Raw genomic sequence first — 24,525 nt, 5'->3', positions numbered from 1 at the left:
TGGATGACAAAAGGACCTGTTGACACACTTCCTTTGTTATGATGCCTTGCTATCTCCCACGTCCTAATATATTAAAATGTACTTTGAATTAATCGCCTGGAATTCTGCTTAGTTGAGTTAGATATTGACTTAGTTCAGCAGCTATTTCTTGGCTTTTCGGAGAGCAGGAAGGCGGTTTTGTTCCATGTCCTCCCCCACAAGGTAAAGCTGAAGTAGCAACTCAGGAATTTCTGTCCACACCCTCAGCCCATCCCCACTGTCCCCAGGTATTTCTCCCCCCCCCTTTTGCCAAATTCTTCGAGTTGTACTCATTCCACCCACAGTTTGTTCTGTCTTCTCGGTCTGACCTTTGGCCATAGCCAAGATAGAGGTTTATGACCTCTCTTCAGCTTATCACGCCTGGGAGTCAAAAGTCCACCCAAAGAGGGTTCTTGCTATTTGCAGAAACGCCAGTCAGGCATTAGCTTATAGTTGGCATCAATGTGAAATATTCCTCCTCCCCCTTCCCTTTGCTCAGGCTGCTGTTTGAGTTTGGAGAATGCAGTTGCTGAGAAAATTCAGAACAAACCCAGGATAGGACAGTCTGAGGCTGGATGGGAATGAACTGCGAGGTTGCTAGAAGCTCTAGAAGCGCTCCCTCCCTCCCTCCCTCCCTCTCTTATACACACACACACACACACAGAGTCCTCTTTTCCCTACAATCGATACTTCCCTCCTTCCTTGCTGACCAGGTAGCAGAGGTAATAAAAAAAAATGAGAAGACATCTGTAAATCATTGCCTCTGTGGCTGACAAGTAAAGTGCCTCCTAAATCAGGTTGGAATGAAACCTGGCCCTTTCATGTTTCAAAGTAAACTTCCCATGCATGCTTATCAGTGTCTCTGCTATAATCGGTGTCTGAACTCTAATCCAGAAATTTAAAGAGCTCCAAACGGGTCCAGCCTCTCGTCCAACACCCCCTTTTCGATACAGGTACTCCTCAACTTTTGACCCCAATTGGGGCCAGAATTCCTAAGCAAGGCTGTCGTTAAATGAGTCCCGCCCAATGGTATGACCTTTCTTCCCACGGTTGTTAAGCGAATCACTCCACTTGTTGAGTTAGGGGTGTCAGACTTGATTTCATTGAGGGACACATCAGGGTTGTGTTTGACCTGCGTGGCCAGGGTGGGCATGCCCAGCTTGATGTGTCGGGGGTGCCTGTAGTGGCCTGAGCGCTCTGCCAGCAAAAACGGGCTCCTGAGCTCTGTTTTCAGCCGCGATGGTCTCCTGTAGCCCTCTGCCAGAGAAAACAGAGCTCGGGAGGGCCGCACTTGCCCCCTCCAAGCCCCATTTTCAGCCGTGATGACCTCCTGCAACCCACTGCCAGCAAAAACGGATCTCTGTTTTCGCTGGCAAAGGGCTGCAGGAGACAGTTGTGGCTGAAAATGGGGCCTGTGGGGGCAATGCACGGCCCTCCTGAGCTCCATTTTTGCTGGCACAGGCACCACAGGCCAGTCCTTTACTGTTTCTAGGGCGGCCCCGCAGGCCAGATCTAAGCACCCTGCAGGCCGGATCCAGCCCCTGGGCCTTGAGTTTGACACCCCGTGTTAAGTGAATCATGTGGTGGTTAAGCAAATTTGCCTCCCCCATTGTCTTTGCTTATTGGAAATCATATGACACCAGGATGCTCCAACCATCGAAAATCCATGCCAATTGCCAAGTGCTTGAATTTTGATCGCATGGCTGTGGGGATGCTACGATGGTTGTAAGTGTGAGGACCAGGTATAAGTCAATTTTTTTCAGCGCTGTCGTAACCTTGGTCACTAAACAAATGGTTGTAAGACAAGGTCCACTGAGAAGGCCAAATGCTCCCCCACTCCCCTGATCTTTGACTTAAGCAACTGGTCCTCAAAAGGTATACTGCCTCTGAGTTTAGAGGCTCCACCCTTGGGGGGAAACGGATTGGGCGGGGCATTTTATAACAAAATGGAGGAGCCAGGCTGATTGCTTCCCAAGAATGTATCCCCACTATGTAAAAATAAAAGATTCTGCCTTTTCATCTTCAGGTTTCAGTGAATTAGCATAAGAAGAACAAAGACTATCCTGTTTGGTCATCCAAAGAAAGCTACTTATGTCTTTCTTGAAGCACATTAACAATTCATTTGGAGTCTTGTCCTAAATAGTTTGAGGATTACTGTTAACTTGTTATATGTCAGCACAGCTTGTATTACTGAGGCAAAGTGGATGTCTAGCTTGGAAAACCAAATGCTGAGGGGGAAAAAAGGGAACATCCATTATTTGCCCACCTCCTGTCTTGGCATCTTGGAAAGAGAAAAGTAGACTTGAGGGGCTGCCACAAAGTAAAGAGTGGGTCAACCTATTCTCCAAAGTACCTAAAGACAGCACAAGATACAACTGGTGGAAACTAACTAAGTAGAGAAGCAACCTAAGAAAGAAAGAAATTTCCTGACAGTTAGAACAATTAATCAGGAGAATGACTTGCCTCCAGAAGTTGCGGATGCTCCAACACTGGAGGTTTTTAAGAGGTTAGACAACCATTTGTCTGAAATGGTATGTCTTCTGCCTGAGCAAGTGGTTGGACTAGAAGACCTCCAAGGTCCCTTCCAACTCTGTTATTCATAGATTCACTTTGGCCATCAGCAGCTCCCATCCAAAGTGGTCAACAATGGTGCCTCCATATTCAGAAACAATTTATTCCAGTATTCCACCTTTACATGATACCTATGAAATACATTTCCACCCAAAGGTAAAAAGCATCATCCAAAATTATTTCAAAAACAAATTGAAGATTGTACTGTTAGAATAGAATAGAATAGAATTTTATTGGCCAAGTGTGATTGGACACACAAGGAATTTGTCTTGGTGCATATGCTCTCAGTGTACATAAAAGAAAAGATACGTTCATCAAGGTACAACATTTACAACACAAATTAAGTTAATGACTTAATCATGATGGCTTCCAGATGCAGAGGCAGTCTATCTCTGAATTATGAAGAACTCTTGCCTCCATATTCTGAGTTTCTCAGAGGCTGCTGATTGAACCCTGCTGGAAAAAGGATGCTGGGATATAAATAGTTTGGGGCACGTTGATTGAATCTAGCAGAGATCTTTATATAAGTCTTATTTAGTTTCCTTCCTTATTTGCCTGATTTTCAATTTTTTTTTTGACATTTTGTTTAGGAATTAAAAGATCAACTCGAAAAAAACTCTAAAGAAGAACACTTGTTCTCTCTTGTTCTAGAGAGAAATAATGGATTAAAGTTACATCACAAGTGTTTGCAGAGTGCAGTCAAAAAAGTCGCTTTTCAATGTGTAACAATAAAAGCAGTTGCACATTTCAACTGATCGACTTCCTGTCATTGGATGTGTTCCCTCAGAGACTAGATCAGTGTTTTTTTTCAACCTTGACAATTTTAAGATGTGTGGACTTCAACTCCCAGAATTCCCCAGCCAGCATTCTGGCTAGGCAGCCATCTCTCCTTATCCACCATCTATCTATCTATCTATCTATCTATCTATCTATCTATCTATCTATCTATCTATCTATCTATCTATCTATCTAATCACATTTTTAAACCACCCATCTCTTCAAATATCTTTCAGTTTTTCCTGTACTTTCCAGAGTCGTTGTTTGCTTCCAGGAAGTCAAATAAAAGGAGATCCAAAGATTTTAGGAATACAAATCTACCTGTTGCTAAGAATAAGCAAATACTCAGTTCCCCTCATTTTCACAATCTTCATTAATATGTTTAAAGATTGCATTAACATTTCTCGAAACTCAAGATTCCTATATGCAATTCAGCATGATATTCACCTGTTAAAACCAAGTTCTATATTATGCTTGCTCACTGTTTTTACATTTTACACTGTATGTACATTCACTTCTATCATTTTCCATCATTATTAATCAAATATATTGCAAACTTGGCAGAGCTGTGACTTTCAAACCATAGTTAAATGTCATCTGAGTTTAGAAAGGAAATTAGGTAAGTTTGCCCTCAAACACCTTCTAACCCAGGGGTCTCCAACCTTGGTCCCTTTAAGATTTGTGGACTTCAACTCTGGGGTTTGAAGTCCATAAGTCTTAAAAGAGCCAAGTTTGCAGACCCCTGTTCTAACCCAATTTCTCACATGCTTGTCTGATACCACATTCTAAGGTTGTTCAGGGACCTAAGTCTGGAATCAGGAGCCATGTTCAAAATTTGGCTCGGAATCCTATCTTTGCCCTCTTCGTTCCTCCTTACAAGCCCATATTTGAGCAAACCCTTCCCACGTCCCTGAGGACTCACCTGCACAGGATCCCAGAGACCCATGTCTGAATTTGCACAGGTAGCGTCCCAAATCCATGCCTAGCACAGGCAGAACCAAAAATGTCGGCCAGTCCCAGCCTTCTGAGTCCAGACCAACACTTCCCAACTTGATTGCTTGTCTGCTGTGAGAGGCCTGCTCGGGGGCATCTCATCGGAGAGGTATTTGCAAGTTTGAGCTGCGTTGGCAGTTTTGAACAAGAGTAAGAATGGGAGGGGCAGAGACACTACTAGTCTGTGGGCTGTGTCACACTGATAAGCTTTCTCAACCAGGATCTCACCCACACACACTCACTCTAACACACACACAAATTCCTAGAACTTGAAACAGCAGAGATGCAATTAATTTCAGGTCAAAGCATGCCCCCTTCTCACTTTGCCACCTGTTACGGAAAGGAAAGTGTTCCTACTGATTTTTCAAGGAAGAAAGTCAACACTGGGAAAACAACAAAGAAGGAAATTAGCCAAGCCTCCCACTGCCCCACGGCCTTAAATTCCTACCCTGAATCTGCCTTAAGGTAGATATTAATTATCTGAGGTCACACGTTCAGGTTGCATTTGTTCAGAAATGATCCCTAATTATCTAAAAAACAGAACCACTTTTGTAAACTGTCTAGAGACTGTATGAAAATTAAAGGTGAGGATGGTTTGTTTAATCCTGCTGGATTCCAGAGATGACATGCTTTTTCAAAGTACTGTGCAAAGTCCTATCTGTTACATCAGACTTTTGTGGGGATTTAATTAACCCTTTTTGCATTTTGAAAAGTCTTTACAGTTCTTGCAGTTTCATCTGTTTCTGGATTTGTTTTGGTTGCTTTCTGCTGGTTTTTATCTCCTGTGTAACAATGGTCAATTGTTCTGCAATTGTCATTTCAAGAAGCCTGGAAAATAAGACTTAGAAAAAAAAATTCATTTAATAAACCTATGGATGCCCTTTGAAAGCCTGTGTTGATGAATTTCTGTCATACCCATTTGGCATTGAAGCACCCTCCTAAACAATTGGTTTAGGATGGCTAAACTCATTGTTATATCTTTGCTTTGGGGTTTTAAGAGATTAGTTAAATGATGGAGCTCATTGCAGGTTGTCCTTGACTTACAACCATTCATTTAGCAACTCTTCAAAGTTACAACAGCACTGAAAAAGTGACTTACAACTGATCCTCACACTTATGATTGTTACAGCATCCCTATAGTCGTATGACGTCAGGTGCTTGGCAACCAGTATGTACAATAGATAGCAATAGCACATAGACTTATATACGGCTTCACAGTGCTTTACAGCCCTCTCTAAGCAGTTTACAGGGTCGGCATATTGCCACCAAAAATCTGGGTCCTCATTTTACTCACCTTGGAAGGATGGAAGGTTGAGTCAACCTTGAGCCTGGTGAGATTCGAACTGCCAAATTGCAGGCAGCCGGCAGTCAGTAGAAGTAGTAGCCTGCAGTATTGCATTCTAACCACTGTGCCACCATAGCACACCACAGATGATGGTTACAATATCTCAGGATCACCTGATTGCCCACTGTGACCATCGTATCTGGCTTCTGATAAGTAAAGTCAATGGGGGAAGTCGGATTCATTTAACATCTGCAATGAGTCGCTTAACAACTGTGCCAAAAAAAGTCATAAAATTGGATGTGACTCACTTAACAATCATCTTTTTTTTTTTTTATTCAAAAAGTTTTACAAAATTTTTTTTCCCCCTTTCCCCCCCTCCTCTCCCCTCCCTTCACAACCCCCCTCCCCCCCCCGACTTCCCGGAACGGGCACAAGGTATAGTTAAAAATAAAACAAACATATGCTAAAAATTTTTCATCCCAACTTAATTATACCCCTACAATCATCAATTCCTAACTTCCCCCAAAAACAATCAAGAATAATGCATCATAATCATTCAAAAACAGTCTGATAACTCTTAGTCTGATATCTACGTTGAATATAGTCAATCCATTTTTTCCATTCCTTTATCTTTCTTGCGTATTGTCTTTCAAAAAGGCTGATATCTTCGCCATCTCAGCCAAATTGGCAACCTTCAATATCCATTCTTCTATTGTAGGTACTTCTTTTTTCTTCCAGTATTGTCCTATTAGTAATCTTGCTGCAGTTATTAGATTTAAAATCAATTTAGTCTCAATTACTGTACAATCCGTAATAATTCCCAACAAGAAAAATTGCGGCAGGAACTTTATCTTCTTTTTCAAAACATTTTGTAAAATCCACCAAATTTTTATCCAAAAGGCCTTTATGTCCTTACAAGTCCACCAAATGTGAAAATATGTAGCGTCATCACAATTACATCTCCAACATTTTGCTTGCATATCTGGATACATACACGATAATTTTTTAGGATCTAGATGCCATCTATAAAACATTTTATAAAAATTTTCCTCAGATTCTGTGCCTCATGTGAATTTAACATTTCTAACCCAAATTTTTCCCAAGTTTCCAATAATATTGGCTCCTGAAAATTTTGTGCCCACTTTATCATACAGTCCTTTACCAAGTCCCTTTCAGAATCTATTTCAAGTAACACATTATACAATCTCTTTATATGCTCCTGAGACTGATTTCTAATTTGCTTTACCAAATTTCCCTCGTTCTGCTCTATACCAATTTTCTGATCTCCCTTCCATCTAGCACGTAGTTGCTCATATTGAAACCAAGTATAATTTTTCCCTTCCTCTCTTAATACTTGCAGAGATTTTAACTGCAAATTACCTCTTTCAGTATACAAAAGATCTTTATATGTAATCATTTCCTGATTCTGTTCTATGTTTATATTTTCTATTGTATGTCTAGGACTTGCCCATATAGGAACCTTATAATTTAGTTTATAAGAGTATTTTTCCAAACACAGAAGGGCATTTCTTAGCACATGATTTTTAAAGGCCTTATCCACTTTTTGTCATAAATTAAATATGCATGCCATCCATATAGCAAATCATAACCTTCTATATTCAAAATTCTGTCCTCTGTTAAATTAAACCAATCACTTATTGCAGAGAGAGCAGCTGCTTCATAATATAATTTAAAATTAGGCATTTTAAACCTCCCTTTCCGAGAATCTTGAATTATTTTCATTTTAACCCTAGCTTTTTTACCTTCCCATATAAATTTATTAATTCCCTTCTGCCATTCCTCAAGATTCTTATCTTTCTTAATTATTGGTATCATCTGAAAGAGGAATAAAAATCTAGGTAAAACATTCATTTTAATAGCAGCAATTCTCCCCAGCAAAGATAATTGCAATTTTTTCCAAACAGTCAACTCCTTCTGAACTTTTTGCCATAAAACCTCATAGTTATTCTTATACAATTTCACATTTGACGATATATATATCGTCTATATATATAAATCCCTAAGTACTTAACCTTCTTTACAATTTCAAATCCTGTTATTTCCTCTAGTTTTTCTTTCTGTTGTCTGGCCATATTTTTTATTATCACTTTTGTCTTTTTCTGATTTACCTTAAACCCTGAAACATTCCCATATTGATCAATTATTTCCAACAAAGATTTACTAGAATTTATAGGGTTTGTTAAAGTAATCACCAAATCATCTGCAAAAGCTCTTAGTTTATATTCATATTGTCTAACTCTAATTCCCTCTATCTCCTTTACTTCTCGTATTTTATCCAATAATGGTTCTAGAGTTAAAATAAACAATAATGGTGATAAAGGACATCCCTGTCTTGTTCCTTTCGCAATCTTAAAAGGTTCTGTTAAGCTACCATTGATTATAATCTGTGCTGTTTGCTCTCCATAAATTGCCCTAATTATTCTTAAAAAACCATCTCCAAATTGCATCTTTTCTATTAATTTAAATAAAAAATCCCAATGCAATCGATCAAAAGCTTTCTCTGCATCGAGAAAAATAAATGCTGCTGGAATAAAATTTTTCTTTTCTAAGTACTCCAGTAAATTAACAATCTGCCTAACATTATTCCTCATCTGTCTCCCTTTTATAAATCCAGATTGATCATTATGAATTCTTCGCTGCAGAATCAACATTAATCTATTAGCTATTATTTTAACAAAATCTTATAATCATTATTTAAAAGTGAGATTGGCCTATAATTCCCAGGTTTAGAACAATCCTGTTCCTCTTTGGTATCAATGAAATAAAAGAGGTTCTCCATGAGGGGAATTCTCCTAGTTGTATCTGATTAAATAATTCCTTAAGTGGACCTAACATCTCATCCTGTAAATTCCTATAATAACTAACTGTGAGCCCATCCGTACCAGGAGATTTCCCATTTTAATTGTTTAATTACCAAAATAATTTCTTCAGAGGTTATAGGCCGATTCAGTTCATCCGTTTGTTCTAAAGTTAAATTTTTAACCTTATATTCCTTCAAATAATTATCAATATCCCTATTCAATATATTATCTTTAAGATATAAATTTGTATAATATTCTAAAAAAGCTTTTTTAATTTTATCCTGTTGATATCTCTCTTTACCTTTGTATTCTATTTTTTCTATAGTACGTTGTTTTTGTCTTTTCCTTAAGGTGTATGCTAACCACCTACCAGGTCTATTTGCGTTACAAAAAGTATTATGTTTGGCATATTGTATATTTGTTGCCACCTGATCAGCCATTATCATATTAAATTGATTCTGTAGTAACTTTATTGCATCTTTAAGTTTTTGATCATGTGGATTATGTATTAATAATTGTTGTTTCTTATAAATTTCCTCTTCTAGATACCTACGCTGTCTTTGTTGCTTATTTCTCTGTCTATTATTAAGATATATTAATACACCTCTCATAAAAGCTTTACTGGCGTCCCAAACCATTTCTATCGATGTTTCATTATTCAAATTATAATCAAAAAATTCTTTCATCTGCTTTTTACATTGATTTACATTATCCTGATATCTAAACAAATTTTCATTTAATCTCCAAGTTCTTCTACCCTCTTTTCCATATTGCAATTCCATCCAAACAGGACTATGATCAGACAAACATCTTGGAAATATCTTAGTTTTCTTCACCCTAAAAAGCAAATCATTAGAAATTAAAATAAAATCAATACGTGAGAAGGATTGATGCCTATCAGAGAAAAAAGTATAGTCTCTTTCCTCCAAATTCCGCAGTCTCCATACATCTCTTAACTCGAAATCTTCTATCATATCAAAAAAGGATTTAGGCAGCTTTGCATGTGCAGGTATCTTCTTGGAAGAAATTCTCTTGTCCTTTCGTGTATCTATTACTCCATTCCAATCTCCCAATATAATGCACGATTTATAATCCCATAGAATCAACTTATCATATAACATTCTATAAAATTTTTCTTGTTGCTGATTGGGTGCATATATACCAAACAAGAGAGTCCTTTTTGTTTCTATTGTAAGTTCAATAGCAATATATCTTCCGTGAATATCTGCCTCTATTAACTTGGCTGGTATATCTTTTCTCAAATAAACCACTATGCCATGTTTTTTCTCCAAAGCTGAAGCAACAAAATGTTTACCTAACTTTGAGTTTATTAAGTACTTTTGATCTGATAATTTAATATGTTTCTTGTAAGCAAATAACATCATTTTAAATTGTTTCAAATAATGAAATATTTTTCTTCTCTTCTGAGCTGAATTCAAACCATTGACATTCCAAGTCAAGATTTTATTTGCCATTACTGGGCTGCTGAAGCTTTTGAGCAATCAACTGAAGATCGTCCTCCCGTATCTTCGGCCGTGCTCCTCCACCGCTTCTGTAGCAGAATCCTGAACTTTACTTTGAGTTTGTTGCTCCTTTTCTTTACGCTTAAGGGCTCCCCTCGTCAGTCTTTGTTCTTGTGGTTGTTCCTCAGATGGTAACATCACTGGAATCACCTCAGCTTCCACACCCATTTGAGTCTCTTGAATTCTTTTTTCTATTATTTCTATTTCAAGTTTCAGCACTGTAGAAAGAAAATCTTTGGCCTTAAGCACTGTGTCAATACGATATCTCCTTCCTTGATAATACACTGTCAAACCAACTGGAACCTCCCATCTAAATTGAATCTGGTATTTCTTAAGTTCTTGTGTAAAAAATGTAAAGTCCTTTCTATCCCTTAACATCTTGGGAGGAATCTCTTTCAAAACCTTCAACTCCTGTTCTCCTATTTTCAAGTTTTTCTGAAAAGCAACTTGCAAAATTTGATTCCTCACTGTTCTTTTCAAAAAATAAACCACAATGTCTCTAGGAAGTTTCTTTTGCCTAGCAATCCAAGAATTAACTCTATAAATTTTGTCAATTTGATAAGCAACCTCTTGTGGATCAAGTTCAATAAATTCAGCCAGAGCTTCTGATAAAATTTTTTTTAAATCTTCCCCTTTCTCCTCATTCAAGCCCCTAATTCTCAGAGCTCCTTCCATCATTCTATACTGCATCACCACCACTTGATCTTCATTTTTGTCCAATTTGATTTGCATTCCCCCCATTCTATTTTCTATTTGTTGATTTGACTGAACAATTTCTTGCACCTCCTCCTCCACCACCTCCAGTCTTTTTGCCAAACCTTGAAAAGCCATCAAGATATCTTCTCTTATTTTTTTATTATTCTCTTTTATTTCTTCTCTTATTTTCTCATTATTATCCATAATCTCCTTAAACCTTTCTTCAGACACTTTCCCTTGCTCTTTAATCAGATCTTCTAAAGCTGGTTCAGAACCCCTTCTACCCCCAGTCTTAGGTGGTTTAGTAGCCATTTCAGTTTTTAAAATTCACAAAATATAAGTCTAGAAACTTCTCTTTTCCCCTTTAAGTATAGGAGAGCTCACTTCACTTCATTAAAATCCACACATAACATTTCTTATCTTCTTAGTTACACAGGCTGTTTGAAATTCCATTCGTCACTTTCACTCCCTTTCAGGCGCCATCTTTAAGAGTCAATTAAAACAAAGGAAAAAAAGTTTCTCTTTTTTAAAAGGTAGAAGTCAGGAAATCAAAAATACTTGCAATCCAGTAATTGTTCGCTCGCACTCATTCCGTCTGCTTAAAGAGATCCATAAAGATAAGACAACTAGCAGAGATGGACACTTTCTTCTTTTCCTGCTTTTGCAGGCACGCACTGAAGTCGGAGCATGGCAGGAATATTTATGGGACCGTCGACCCTTCAGGGCTCTGCTTAATTAAAAACAAAGCCCCTGGGGAGGTCTACCAACACTTCCCTGCTGCTCTTATCTTTTCCCTTTCATCCAGGGAAAGAGATTAAAGCCGGCTTTTCTTGGCTTTACGATGTTCAGTACGGAGCCCCTTAATTAGGAGTTCAGCGAAGAGGTGGCGCCACCGGAAGTCACTTAACAATCATATTGTTTAGCAACAGAAATTCTGGTCAATCAATCAGAATAGAGCTGGAAGGGATGTTGGAGTCTTCTAGTCCAGGGGTCTCCAACCTTATCAACTTTAAGACTTGTGGACTTCAACTCCCAGAATTCCTCAGCCAGCTTTGGAGTGGGAAGCTTTGCTGGCTGAGGAATTCTGGGAGTTGAAGTCCACAAGTCTTAAAGTTGACAAAGTTGCAGACCCCTCTTCTACTCCAACCCCCTGCTCAAGCAGGAGACCCTACACCAGGGCTGTTAAACTCCTGGCCTGCAGGCCCGATGCGTCATGTGCTAGCCACGCCCACACCCAGTTTAGCGAAGGGGGGGAAGTCTTGCTATGTCACATTACGCTGTTGTGATATGAGTTTGACACCCCTGTCCTATACTATTTCAGATATGTGGCTATCCAGTCTTTTCTTAAAAATATCGAGTGATGGAGCACCCATGGTTTCTGGAGGCAAGCTGTTCCACTGGATGATTGTCCTCAGTGTTAGGAAATTTCTCCTTAATTCCAGGTTGCTTCTCTCGTTGATTAGTTTCCATCCATTGTTACTTGTCCTGCCTTCTGGTGCTTTGGAAAATAGGTTGACCCCCTCTTCTTTCTGGCAGCCCCTCAAATACTGGAAGCCAGCTTTGCTGGCTCAGGAACTCTGGGAGTTGAAGTCCACAAGTCTTAAAAGAGCCAAGTTTGCAGAACCCTGCTCTAGACAGACCAAACCCAGTTCCTGCAATATGTTCATATGTTTTAGTCTCCAGGCCCTTAATCCTCTTACTTAGTTGCTCTTCTTCCCACTTTGGTCCTAACTGTGGTTGTGAGTTGTGGACTACCCGTATACAACCTTTTATTTAATGACTGTTCAAATTTGCAGAGATGCTGAAAAAAGTTATTTATGACCTGTACTAGCACTTACAAATACCTCAGCATCCACCCAGTCACCTCATTGTAATTCAGGGACTTGGCAACCGTTGTGCAGTTACAACAGCAACTAGATCAGCGGTTCTCAACCTGTGGGTCGGGACCCCGTTGGGGGTCGAATGACGATTTGCCAGGGGTCGCCTAAGACCATCGAAAATATGGGAAGTATACTTGCGAGTTGAAGAATCGTGCTCCAATGGTTGAATTCATAAGCCAGTTACAGGCTCTTCAAATCGCTAGGCGAATTCAGCTTCAGGCGTGATCAATTAAAGAAGAGATAAATCTTTGCTTTGATGTCTCCCTCTCAAGCCAGCTGCAATCACTCCCAATCGCTGGCCTAATCTGGCTTCAGGCGCGATAAACTTTATAGGGGAGGAGTCTCCGCTTTAATGCCTCCGTCCTCAAGGCAATCGCAAGCAGTTCAGATCGCTAGCCAATATGGCTTCAGGCGCGATAAATTCAAAACAAAAATAATTTTACGGTTGGGGATTGCCACATCGTGGGAAATTGTATTAAAGGGGTCGTAGCACTATAAAGGTTGAGAACCACTGAACTAGATGAAAAAGCCAGCAGGGAAGATTGCAAATTATGGTCATGTAATGTCTTGCTTAATGACTGCAGCGATTCACATAACAGCTGCAGGAAAAATAGCCATAAAATTGGGTGCAGTTGTGTGATCCTCACATAATCTCTTTCTTTTTCTTTTTCTTTTTTCTTTAAATTGTACCCTATGACCATCATTTGTGTTGTAAATGTTGTACCTTGATGAAGGTATCTTTTCTTTTATGTACACTGAGAGCATATGCACCAAGACAAATTCCTTGTGTGTCCAATCACACTTGGCCAATAAATTCTATTCTATTCTATTCTGTTCTATTCTATTCTATTCTATTCTATTCTATTCTATTCTATTCTATTCTATTCTATTCATAACCATACTTGCTTAGTGATTCCAGGCCCTATTGTGGTCATATGTTGAGGGCTATCTGTATCTCAGTTCTTAGACCATGGTAGCAAGGCAGAAAGAGCAATCAAATTCTATAACCAGGTTGACAATCCTGCTCCATAGCAGTAGCAACAGCACTTATGTTTATATATTGCTCCATAATGCTTTACAGCCCACTCTGAGTGGTTTATAGCCTATTGCCCCCAACAATCTGGGTCCTCATTTTGTTGGCCTCAGAAGGATGGAAGGCTGAGTCAAACTTCAGCCAGTCAGACTGTGGGCAGAATTAGCCTCCAATACAGGCAGTCCTCAATTTACGACCATAACTGAGCTCCAAATTTCCCTTGCTAAGTGAAACATTTGTTAAGTGAGTTTTGCCTCATTTTACAACCTAAGCAAATCATTGCAGTTGTTAAAGTTAGTGACACAGCTGTTAAGTGAAGCTGGCTTCCCCATTGACTTTACCTGTATGAAGGTCACAAAAGGGGATCATATGACCCCAGGACACTGAAACTGTCATAAATTTGAGTCGGTTGCCAAGCATCCGCATTTTGATCACAGTTATGTTATATAACAATTGTGGCAAACTCTTTGTACTGCTTAGTCATTTCCCTTTTAGTGTTGAACCTACAACGGGCCACACAGTTTATGGATTGTAATTTTAGTTTAGTTAGACCATGTATAATTGACAGAGTGGATTTTATTATAGATTTTAGTTGTTATTATTTTATACAAGAATTTCCAATGGTATATTTACTGAGCGTTTTTATTTGTTCTAGGCTGTGGTCTAAGATTGTAATAAACTGGTTGGTTGATTGATTGATCACATGACCATTTGCATGCCGCAAAGGTTGTAAGTGTGAAAAATAGTCTTAAGTCACTTTTTTCCACTGCCATTGTAGTTTTGAACTGTTGTAAGTCAAGGACTAGCTGTTTCTATGCATTCTGAGTACTCTACCACCAGGAACTTTTGCCATATTCACCCTTGCAAGGCTGGAAGGGTGCCATTTATCCTCTGAGCAGTGGTGGAATCCATTTTTTTCACTACTGGTTCTGTGGGTGTGGTTTGGTGGGCGTGGCTTGGTGGGAATGGCAGGGGAAGGATACTGCAAAATCTCCATTCCCTCCCCACTCCAGGGGAAGGATATTGCAAAATCTCCATTCCCACCCTACTCCAGGGGAAGGATATTGCAAAATCTCCATTCCCACCCCACGGGAAGGATACTGCAAAATCCACATTCCCTCCCCACTCCAGGGGAAGGATATTGCAAAATCTCCATTCCCTCCCTACTCTGGGCCCAGCCAGAGGTGGCATTTGCCGGTTCTCTGAACTACTCAAAATTTCTGCTACCGGTTCTCCAGAACCTGCTGGATTTCACCCCTGCCTCTGAGGTATTTGTATATATTTATCAAGGGCTACTTCTACATTCAGGAGCCTCTTTCTTAGAGCCTGCGGTAATTCATTGAAGGCTCAAAGTACTCAATCTTACCCCAAGATAGCCTAGATCCAGGAAAGAATAGGTGTGTGTCAGTCTAGTTCCCAGAATATTTCTTTATGACAAAGGAAAACTTGTTAGGTGCCAGTACATGACCTTGTAAATCTCACCTTAATGGCATGTCCAAGACAAAGTCCACAGCTACTGCTGAAAACATCAGGCACCACCCTTGAGACAGTTCCATTTTTATGGCCCAATAGAAACTATATTGCTTTCATTTTTATTTTCTTTCAGCCCAACAACTGTTGAAGAACTTTTTTAAAATTCCCACAGGATGAGGCTTCGCACCCCCATCTTGCCACAAAAATACATTCCTGCTTTGCTGCAAAAATTTTGAGAAATGGTAACTCCCCAACTTCTTATCCTCCAGATCTCTTGACTATGATCCCGGCCAAAAGGTGCATCAGATGTAACCCAATATATTTAAAGAGCCCCAGATTTCTTTCTTTTTTTTTTAAATAATTTTTTATTTCCATTTTTCAACATCATATTTATGTACAAACTATTATCCATCATTAATCATTAATTTTTATTTATTACTGATTCAGGCCTGCCCGACTGCCACTTCCTTACTACACAACCTCCCTCTCTACCCTCTACTACTTTCCCATCCTTCATCCCCTTCACTTTACTACTTCCTCTCCTCCTTCTCCACTCCTCCCTTCTTCCACCCTATCTAACCCTCTTATTCCCGTCCTCCTTCTCTACACTTTCCTACCTACTTTCTTCCCTCCTCCTACTCCTCTCTCCTTTTCTTCCTGAAATGGCAGTCGAGCACCCCCAATATCATTTTAAATTTTTTAATTTCATATCTTCAAAAATTACTGTACATTAATAATCAGTCCATGTATCACTTGTTGATTCATTTCCCACCTCCTTCCCCCACTCCTCCCCCTTCCCCCCCCCCAGACTTCCCAGAGCAAATACCGGGTATTATAACCAACAATCACAAGCTAAAGTATACAAAATATACATAACCTCCCACCTTAAAAAATTTAAAACTATAGATCCCCTAAAGAGCCCCAGATTTCATTAACCGTAGAAAGCTATCATACCTTTGAAATTGGGTTGTAAGTACCTTTTTGGGAGTCCATTGTAATGTCAGTGGCTAAACAACTGATCATAATTTGAGGATTACCTTTACCATAGTTTAATGTGAGAATGCAGCTGCTAGATTCTTTAATAGGTTTGGGGATAAGTGTTGCATGAACACCTAAGCATAAAACTGAACTCCCATAGCTGAAGATATAGTTCAGATGAGGTCTCCTAGTTTCACTGCAAGCCATAAGAGATACACCAACTACTTATTTATAATTGAATAGAATAACAGAGTTTGAAGGGACCTTGGAGGTCTTCTAGTCCAATCCCCTTTTTAGACAGGAAACCCTACACCACTTCAGACAAATGGTTATCCAACAGCTTCTTAAAAACTTTCCGTGTTGGAGCATTCACAACTTCTGGAGGCAAGTTGTTCCATTGATTAATTGTTCTGTCAGGAAAATTTTCCTTAGTTCTAAGTTGCTTCTCTCCTTGATTAGTTTCCACCCATTGCTTCTTGTTCTACCCTCAGGTGCTTTGGAGAATAGTTTGACTCCTTCTTCTTTGTGGCAGCCCCTGAGATATTGGAACACTGCTATCATGTCTCCATAGTCCTTCTTTTCATCAAACTACACATACCCAGTACCTGCAATCGTTCTTCATATATTTTAGCTTCCACTCCCCTAATCATTTTTGTTACTCTTCTCTGCACTCTTTCTAGAAACTCAACATCTTTTTTACATCATGGCAACCAAACTGGATGCAGTATTCCAAGTGTGGCCTTACCAAGGCATTATAAAGTGGTATTAAGACTTCACATGATCTTGATTCTATCCCTCTGTTTATGCAGCCTAGAACTGTGTTGGCTTTTTTGGCAGCTGCAGCATATTCCTGGCTCAGATCTAAATGGTTGTCCACTAGGACTCCAAGATTAGAATAGAGTAGAGTAGAGTAGAGTAGAGTAGAGTAGAGTAGAGTAGAGTAGAGTAGAGTAGAGTAGAGTAGAGTAGAGTAGAATAGAATAGAATAGAATAGAATAGAATAGAATAGAATAGAATAGAATAGAATTTTTTATTGGCCAAGTGTAATTGGACACACAAGGAATTTGTCTTGGTGCATATTGTGAGATCCCTCTCACAGTTACTACTATTGAGCGAGCTAGCACATATACTGTACCTGTGCATTTTGTTTTTCTTGCCTAAATGTAGAACCTTACTTTTTCCACCATTGAATTTCACTTTCACTTCTCAAGGTTGCATTGTTTACACATCCAGGCTCTCTCTTACAAACACACTTAATATACAGCGTCCACTTCCAGCAACTCAGGTAGAAACAGTTATGGATAATCTTTGCCAACGCTCCAATCTGATCAGACTTTGAGTGATGAATAACAAAGCACGAATAACTATCATAAAACAGGCAGCCAGAGTGGCACCAAAAGGCAATGCCTTTGCTTTTCAAAATTTGGCATCAAGCTCTGCTCCCTCCCTTTGTCCCACCAGAAGAGATGCTTCCAGAGATATAGCACATTTCAAAGAGTGGGGACAAAACCTATTATTTACCCTAAACTGCTTGCTTCTCTCAGGCAATGAACCCAAACTTGGCAGCTTGAAGATGTGTGAACTTCAACTCCCAGAATTGCTGGTTGTGGGGGGAAAAATGCTGGTTGGGGAATTCTGGGAGTTGAAGTCCAGACATCTTCAAGCTGCCAAGATTTAGAAATGCTGTCTTGAGAGATGAGGATCCTCAAGAAGTCATCACAAGATGTTCAGACCAGACAAGCCATTTTAGTTCTGGGAAGGCGTTTGCCTGATGATGTAACCCAGCACTGTGCCATATAGATGTTTACCAAGAAGTAATCACAGAAGAGATGTGGAATCCATCAATCAGAACAGAGCTGGAAGGGGATCTTGGAGGTCTTCTAGTCCAACCCTCTGCTCAAGCAGGAGACCCTATACCATTTCAGATAGGTGGCTGTCCAGTCTTTTCTTAAAAACCTCCAGTGATAAAGCACGACCAACTTCTGAAGGAAAGCTGTTCCTTCTGGTTAATTGTCTTCATGGTTAGGAAGTTTCTCCTCAATTCCAGGTTGCTTCACTCCTTGATTAGTTTCCTTCCATTGTTTCTTGTCTTGCCTTCTGGTGCTTTGGAAAATAAGTTGACTCCTCTTCTTTGTGGCAGTAGTCCCTCAAATACTGGAATATTGCTATCATGTCCCCTCTAGTCCTTCTTTTCTCTAGACTGGCCATACCCAATTCCTACAACTGTTCTTCATATGTTTTTGTCTCCAGGCCCTTAATTGTCTTAGTTGCTCTTCTTTGTACTTTTTCCAAAATGTCAACATCTTTTTTTGTAATCTGGTGACCAAAACTGGATACAGTATTCTAGGTATGGCCTTACCAAGGAGTTATAAAGCAGTACTAATACTTCATGTGGTTTTGATTCTATGCCTCTGTTTGTATAAGCAAGGATTGTATTAGCTTTTTTTTTTGGCTGCTGCCTCACATTGCTGAGCAGGTTTTTGTAACTAGAGTAAGTCCTTTGATTGTACAGGTCAACAAAAATGGGGCATATACGATGAGCCAAAACATCTGGTTATTCTTTGGAGGAATCTTTAGAGTGAACAAGATGCTACTCTGAAAACTAAGTTTAGAAAGCAAGAATGGTTTACAATATAGCATAGAATTGCAGTAGGATGCACCTTGACCTTAAATGTATTTAACTTCCAGATAATGTACTGTGTTTTTCGGCGTATAAGACGCAGATTTCCCCCCCAAAAAAGAGAGTGAAAATCTTATACTCTGAATGTAGCCTCGTTCAGCCTCTCAAACAGAGATTTCAGAGGCTGGAAAAAGCCTCTGAAAGAAGCTTCAGGAAAAAAAGCCTCCGAAACAAAGCTTCAAAAAAAAAGAGGCTTTTTTTCTGAAGCTCTGTTTTGGAGGCTTTCAGAGGCAGAAAAAAAAGCAAGGCACAGAGCTCTCAACCAATGAACCTGTTGCTAAAATTCGCTCTAGAAACAGCTGACTGGGGGTATTCAAGAGGCCGATCCAATTGCCAATCAGTTTTTTTCTTATTTTCCTCCTCCAAAAATAAGGTGCATCTTATATTTAAAAAATACGGTATTCTATTATACATAGTCCTTGATTTATTTGTTTAATGATTATTTAAAGTTACAATGGCACTATAAAAAGTGGCATGACTTGTCCTTCCACTTATAACTGTCACAGCATCTCCATAGCCACGTGATCAAAATTTTGGTTGCTTGGCAACCGGCATGTATTTACACCAGATATGAAGATGATACTACTGTGCTAGCTAAAAGTAAATGAGACATGAAAAAGAAATCTGGGTTAGCACTGAATATTAAGATGTCAAAGGTAATGTCAACCAAAATATTTAGTGGACATACTTATTTCTTTGTTTGCAGGGAGGAGGATTAAATATTGATAATGACAAAGGTATGTTGAAGAAATAAAGAGGAAATTAATCCTAAGGAGGAAGACAATAACACTATTACACTACACTACACTACTCAGTACACTACTAACCAGAGCTTATAAAACATTTGCTAGACCAATTCTTGAATACAGCTCGCCTGTCTGGAACACATACCACATTTCAGACATCAATACAATTGAACGTGTCCAGAAATATTTTACAAGAAGAGTTCTCCACTCCTCTGAATACAACAAAATACCTTATGCCACCAGACTTGAAATCTTGGGTTTAGAAAACTTAGAACTCCGCCGCCTTTGACAGGACCTGTGTTTAACTCATAGAATCATCTATTGCAATGTCCTTCCTGTTGAAGACTACTTCAGCTTCAGTCACAACAATACAAGAGCAAACAATAGATTTAAACTTAATATGTTAACCGCTTCAATCTTGATTGCAGAAAATATGACTTCTGTAACAGAGTTGTTAATGCTTGGAACACACTACCTGACTCTGTGGTCTCTTCTCAAAATCCCCAAAGCTTTAACAAAAAACTGTCTACTATTGACCTCACCCCATTCCTAAGAGGTCTGTAAGGGGTGTACATAAGAGCACAAACGTGCCTACCGTTCCTGTCCTCTTGTTTCCTTTCATTATATCCAATTAATATAGTTATTGCATGCTTATACTTATATATATGCTTATATATTATATAGTTACTTTCATGCTTATGCTTATATATACTGTTGTGACAAAATAAATAAATAAAATAAATAAATAAAAATAAATAAACACAAGCAGGCAAGATTGTAAAAGAGAAGGATATTTTTATGGCAATAAAGATGGTCATCACAATAATTTAAAGCAGTGGTATTTCCAAGAGAAGAGAAAGGTTGGTTATAAAAGCTGGAGATCAACAAAAAAACAAAAGAAAGAGGATAGACATTTTTGAACTATGAATCCGGAGATGGTTCCTCAAACTATTATTGGTGTTACGACACACATAAAAAGAGCAAGGTTTTGATCACATGATTGTGGCCACCATCTTGGTTTTTTTGACCCCGTCCAGCAGATACTTCTGGTTAGAAGCAATTGAACAGCAATTAAGTGGACTGTGGATTACATGAAGAACTGAGCACTGAAAAGCTGATGCCTCCCTTGAGTCAAGGATCAGCAAGTGGCTTTTTAGGCCAGCGTTTCTCGACCTTAACCATTTTAAGATCTTTGCTTAAAATCTCCCTTTGCTGCGTCACTTGCAAAGTCATGGAATCTATCATCAACCAATCCATTACCTCACACTTAGAAACTAACAACCTACTCTCCAACAAACAATTTGGTTTCAGGAAAAAATCATGTAACTTACAACTTCTCCACTGCAAAAACATATGGACTTCAAATCTCGATCAAGGCAAATCAATAGATGCAATCTACATAGACTTCTGCAAAGCTTTCGACTCAGTAGTACACGATAAACTTCTCCTAAAACTAACATCCTATGGCATCTCAGGACCCCTCCACAAATGGATATCTGCTTTTCTGTCTAACAGACAACAAGTGGTCAAAATTGGCAATGCTTTATCAAATCCTGTTCCTGTCAAGAGTGGCGTTCCTCAAGGCAGCGTCCTTGGACCAACACTTTTTATACTATACATTAATGATCTTTGTGACCACATCTCAAGTAATTGTGTTCTCTTTGCTGATGATATCAAACTATTTAACACCACAGACAATACTTCTATCATTCAAAACGACCTTGATCATCTATCCGCTTGGTCTAAAAATTGGCAGCTCCAAATTTCAACCAGCAAATGCTCAGTCTTACATATAGGAAAAAGAACCCAAAACTAAGTACATACTAGATGGACATTACCTTACAGACGACCCCATCCCGTTAAAGACCTTGGAGTTTTCATGTCAAATGATCTAAGTGCCAAAGCCCACTGCAACTACATAGCAAAAAGCTCTAAGAGTTGTAAACCTAATTTTGCATAGCTTCTTTTCCAAAACACCACACTACTAACCAGAGCATATAAAACATTTGCTAGACCAATTCTAGAATACAGCTCGCCTGTTTGGAACCCTCACCACATCTCTGACATCAATACAATTGAACGTGTCCAGAAATATTTTACAAGAAGAGTTCTCCATTCCTCTGAAAACAACAAAATACCTTATCCCACCAGACTTGAAATCCTAGGCTTAGAAAACTTGGAACTCTGTCGCCTTCAATAAGACCTAAGTTTAACTCATAGAATCATCTATTGTAATGTCCTTCCTGTTAAAGACTACTTCAGCTTTAATTGCAATAATACTAGAGCAACTAATAGATTTAAACTTAATGTCAACCGCTTTAATCTAGATTGCAGAAAATATGACTTCTGTAACAGAATCATCAGTGCTTGGAATACTTTACCTGACTCTGTGGTCTCTTCCCATAATCCTAAAAGTTTTATCCAAAAACTTTCTACTATTGACCTCACCCCATTCCTAAGAGGACCATAAGGGGCGTGCATAAGCGCACAAACGTGCCTACCGTTCCTGTCCTATTGTTTTTCTTTTCTTCTTCCTATATATGCTTATACCTCCTTATATTTACTCATATATGTGTTTATATACTATATAATCTTTTTGTATGATACCTACATATATTGTTGTGACAAAAATAAATAAATAAATAAATAAATAAATAAATAAATAAAGAAAGAAAGAAAGAAAGAAAGAAAGAAAGAAAGAAAGAAAGAAAGAAAGAAAGAAAGATGTGTGGACTCCAACTCCCACACAAATGCTGGCTGGAGCATTCTGGGAACTGATATCCATGCATCTTAAAATGACTAAGATGGAGAAACATTGGACTAGACCCACACCTTCACAATGCAGCAAAATTACTCAGTTTCATTAGAAAAACCATCTCTATAGAGTTCACCCAGTGTCCTGAAAGGAAAACAATGGCACTTTTATTCGGATTGCAATCCGTGCTCAGTGATTAATTAGGTCACTGGTTCAAAGTGACTTTCTAGGTTTATTGTGAGAATAAAATGGGATGCGTGCTTGTATAATCGGGTCTTAGCTCCCCCCCAACAATGGCAGAATACAACAGCGGAAATCCAGATTGAATAAAGGACCCTAACGTTTAAAATCATGCCGTTGTGCTTCCTAAAGGCCTCCATTTGATTACAGGTAGTCCTTGACTTACAACCGGTTGCTTAGGGACCATTCAAAGGTGTGACAGACTAAGCTACTTAGTAACTAGATTTCAAGTTTCAATAGCTGCCCTCCCTCACAATCATGTGACTAATTTATGATGGGTTTGCCAGAAACCTGTGTTTACTACAGGTTTTGCAGCAAAAACCACCCCATAGTGAACAGTGGGTCTGCTTAAAAACCAGGGCATTCGCTTTATGATCATAGCATTTGCTTAACCACCATTGCAAAAAAGTTCATAAAATCAGGCGTGGCCCTATTGTGACTCACTTAATGACTGTTATAACTTATGACCAAAATTGCAGGCTCAACAAGGACTACTTGCAGCATAGAAAAACAAAGTATTAACTAGACTATTTTCAGTTTAATCAGATAAATGTTTAGATATTTTGATATTTTCTTGGTAAAGAAGTTTATCTGATGGTTGGATTAGATCATGCATGTTTTGAGTCAGTCTATCCTGAGGAATCACTGCTAGTGAACAATGCTTTCCCCTATATAGGAGACAGGATTCCCACTCTGAATACCTCCATACCTGCAGCTAGATCCAGGTGGGAATATCTGACAGATGGCTGTTTTAAGTACCTAGGAAGCTTTGACAATGTCTCATCAAATATAGTCCTTCAACTGTTATTTAAAACTACTATTACTCTTTAAGACTCTGGAGAATTCTGGATGAGGAACAGCAATTTATTGTTCAGCCTGGCTTCAACATGAAAAAAGAGAAAACCCAGGAAGAATCTACCTCACAGGGCTCTTGGGAAGCTAAGATGGGATCAATGCCAGCTCTGCACTGTGAAAGGCAGCAGGGACCATCTTATAAATTGGAGGTGGGGGAGAGTTTCTTTCAGAGTGGACAGAATAACATCCCCCAAAGTGGGCATGACCAGGATAAAGAAGTGGATCAGACCAACAATGAGGCAATCTAATCCAGATTTAAATTTGATTCAAAATTAAACAAAGTTAAAGTTAATGATACAAACACACACGCACATACACACACACACCATTCAAACTTCAAACTAATAAAAACTGAGAGTCAGTTTGATCTGGTGGTTAAGGCAGCAGGCTAGAAAGCAGGAGATTGTGAGTTCAAATTCCGCTTTAGCCATGAAAGCCAGTTGGGTGACTTTGGGCCAGTCACTCTCTCTCAGCCCAACCTTCCTCACAGAGTTATTGTGTTGAATGTTTGCCCCCTTGAGTTATTTGTAAAAGTAATTCAGGTGGGATATATAAACAAATAAACACACTTTGGACCAATCAGCTGATAGCCACACTTCGAACTTCATCTTCTTACCTGCAACTTGGAACCTAGAGCTGCACAGAAAACCTGCCACGGTGGAGTGTATTTAAAAAGAGACGTTCTTGAACCAGCCTGTTTGAGTTGAGGATTGCAGATGGCAGAAGGAGGATGCTCCGGCTCAGCTTCAGTATACTGGTCATAAGAAAGGCTCCCATTTCTCGAACCCCACATGGTCTCGGATGTTGCACGCAACCAGCATCTGCTGAGATTCAGAGTCAAATTGAGAGCTGGAGGAAAAGGAAAGTGAATCGGCACACACCTGTCCAGGTAAACTCCCTGTCACATTGCCACACCTTGACATATACTTCTTCGCATTGTCTCCTCCTCCCAGTAAGAGAGAGAGAAGCTGGAAGGAGGAAACAAGATGAGAAAACTGCAGATGAATATGGGTCAAAAGCAATCAGGGCAAAGCAAACAGTGTCTCCTTTCAGAGTTGTTACACTGAATAAGGAGGAAGATTTTTCTTAACAAAGAGAGAATTGGCAGGAGTTTCACGTCAGGAGGACAATCTTTTTCTCTGGCAGCAAAGGTTACTCAAGTTAACTTACCAAACTTTTTAAAATTACTTTTAAAAAGAA

At 39.1% G+C, this 24,525-nt stretch overlaps 1 protein-coding gene across 3 annotated transcripts in view; it reads right to left on the bottom strand.

The window, feature by feature from the left end:
- MISP (mitotic spindle positioning) overlaps positions 1–24,120 on the bottom strand; it is a 60,195-nt gene extending 36,075 nt beyond the window's left edge. For 2 of the 3 annotated variants that reach the window (XM_058163292.1, XM_058163293.1), the window contains exon 1: positions 23,942–24,120. In XM_058163292.1, the coding sequence (XP_058019275.1) occupies positions 23,942–24,118 (177 nt within the window). In that variant the 5' untranslated portion in view covers positions 24,119–24,120. Of the gene's footprint in view, positions 1–4,288; positions 4,474–23,941 lie in introns of those variants that run through there. The other variant, XM_058163294.1, reaches the window with a different exon arrangement.
- Between the last annotated feature and the right edge of the window lie 405 nt (positions 24,121–24,525).

This window comes from Ahaetulla prasina, chromosome 1 (genome assembly GCF_028640845.1).
Source record: "Ahaetulla prasina isolate Xishuangbanna chromosome 1, ASM2864084v1, whole genome shotgun sequence".
NCBI lineage: Eukaryota > Metazoa > Chordata > Lepidosauria > Squamata > Colubridae > Ahaetulla > Ahaetulla prasina.
Note: the sequence above shows the minus strand (reverse complement) of the source record. Positions and strands in the feature narration are given on the sequence as shown.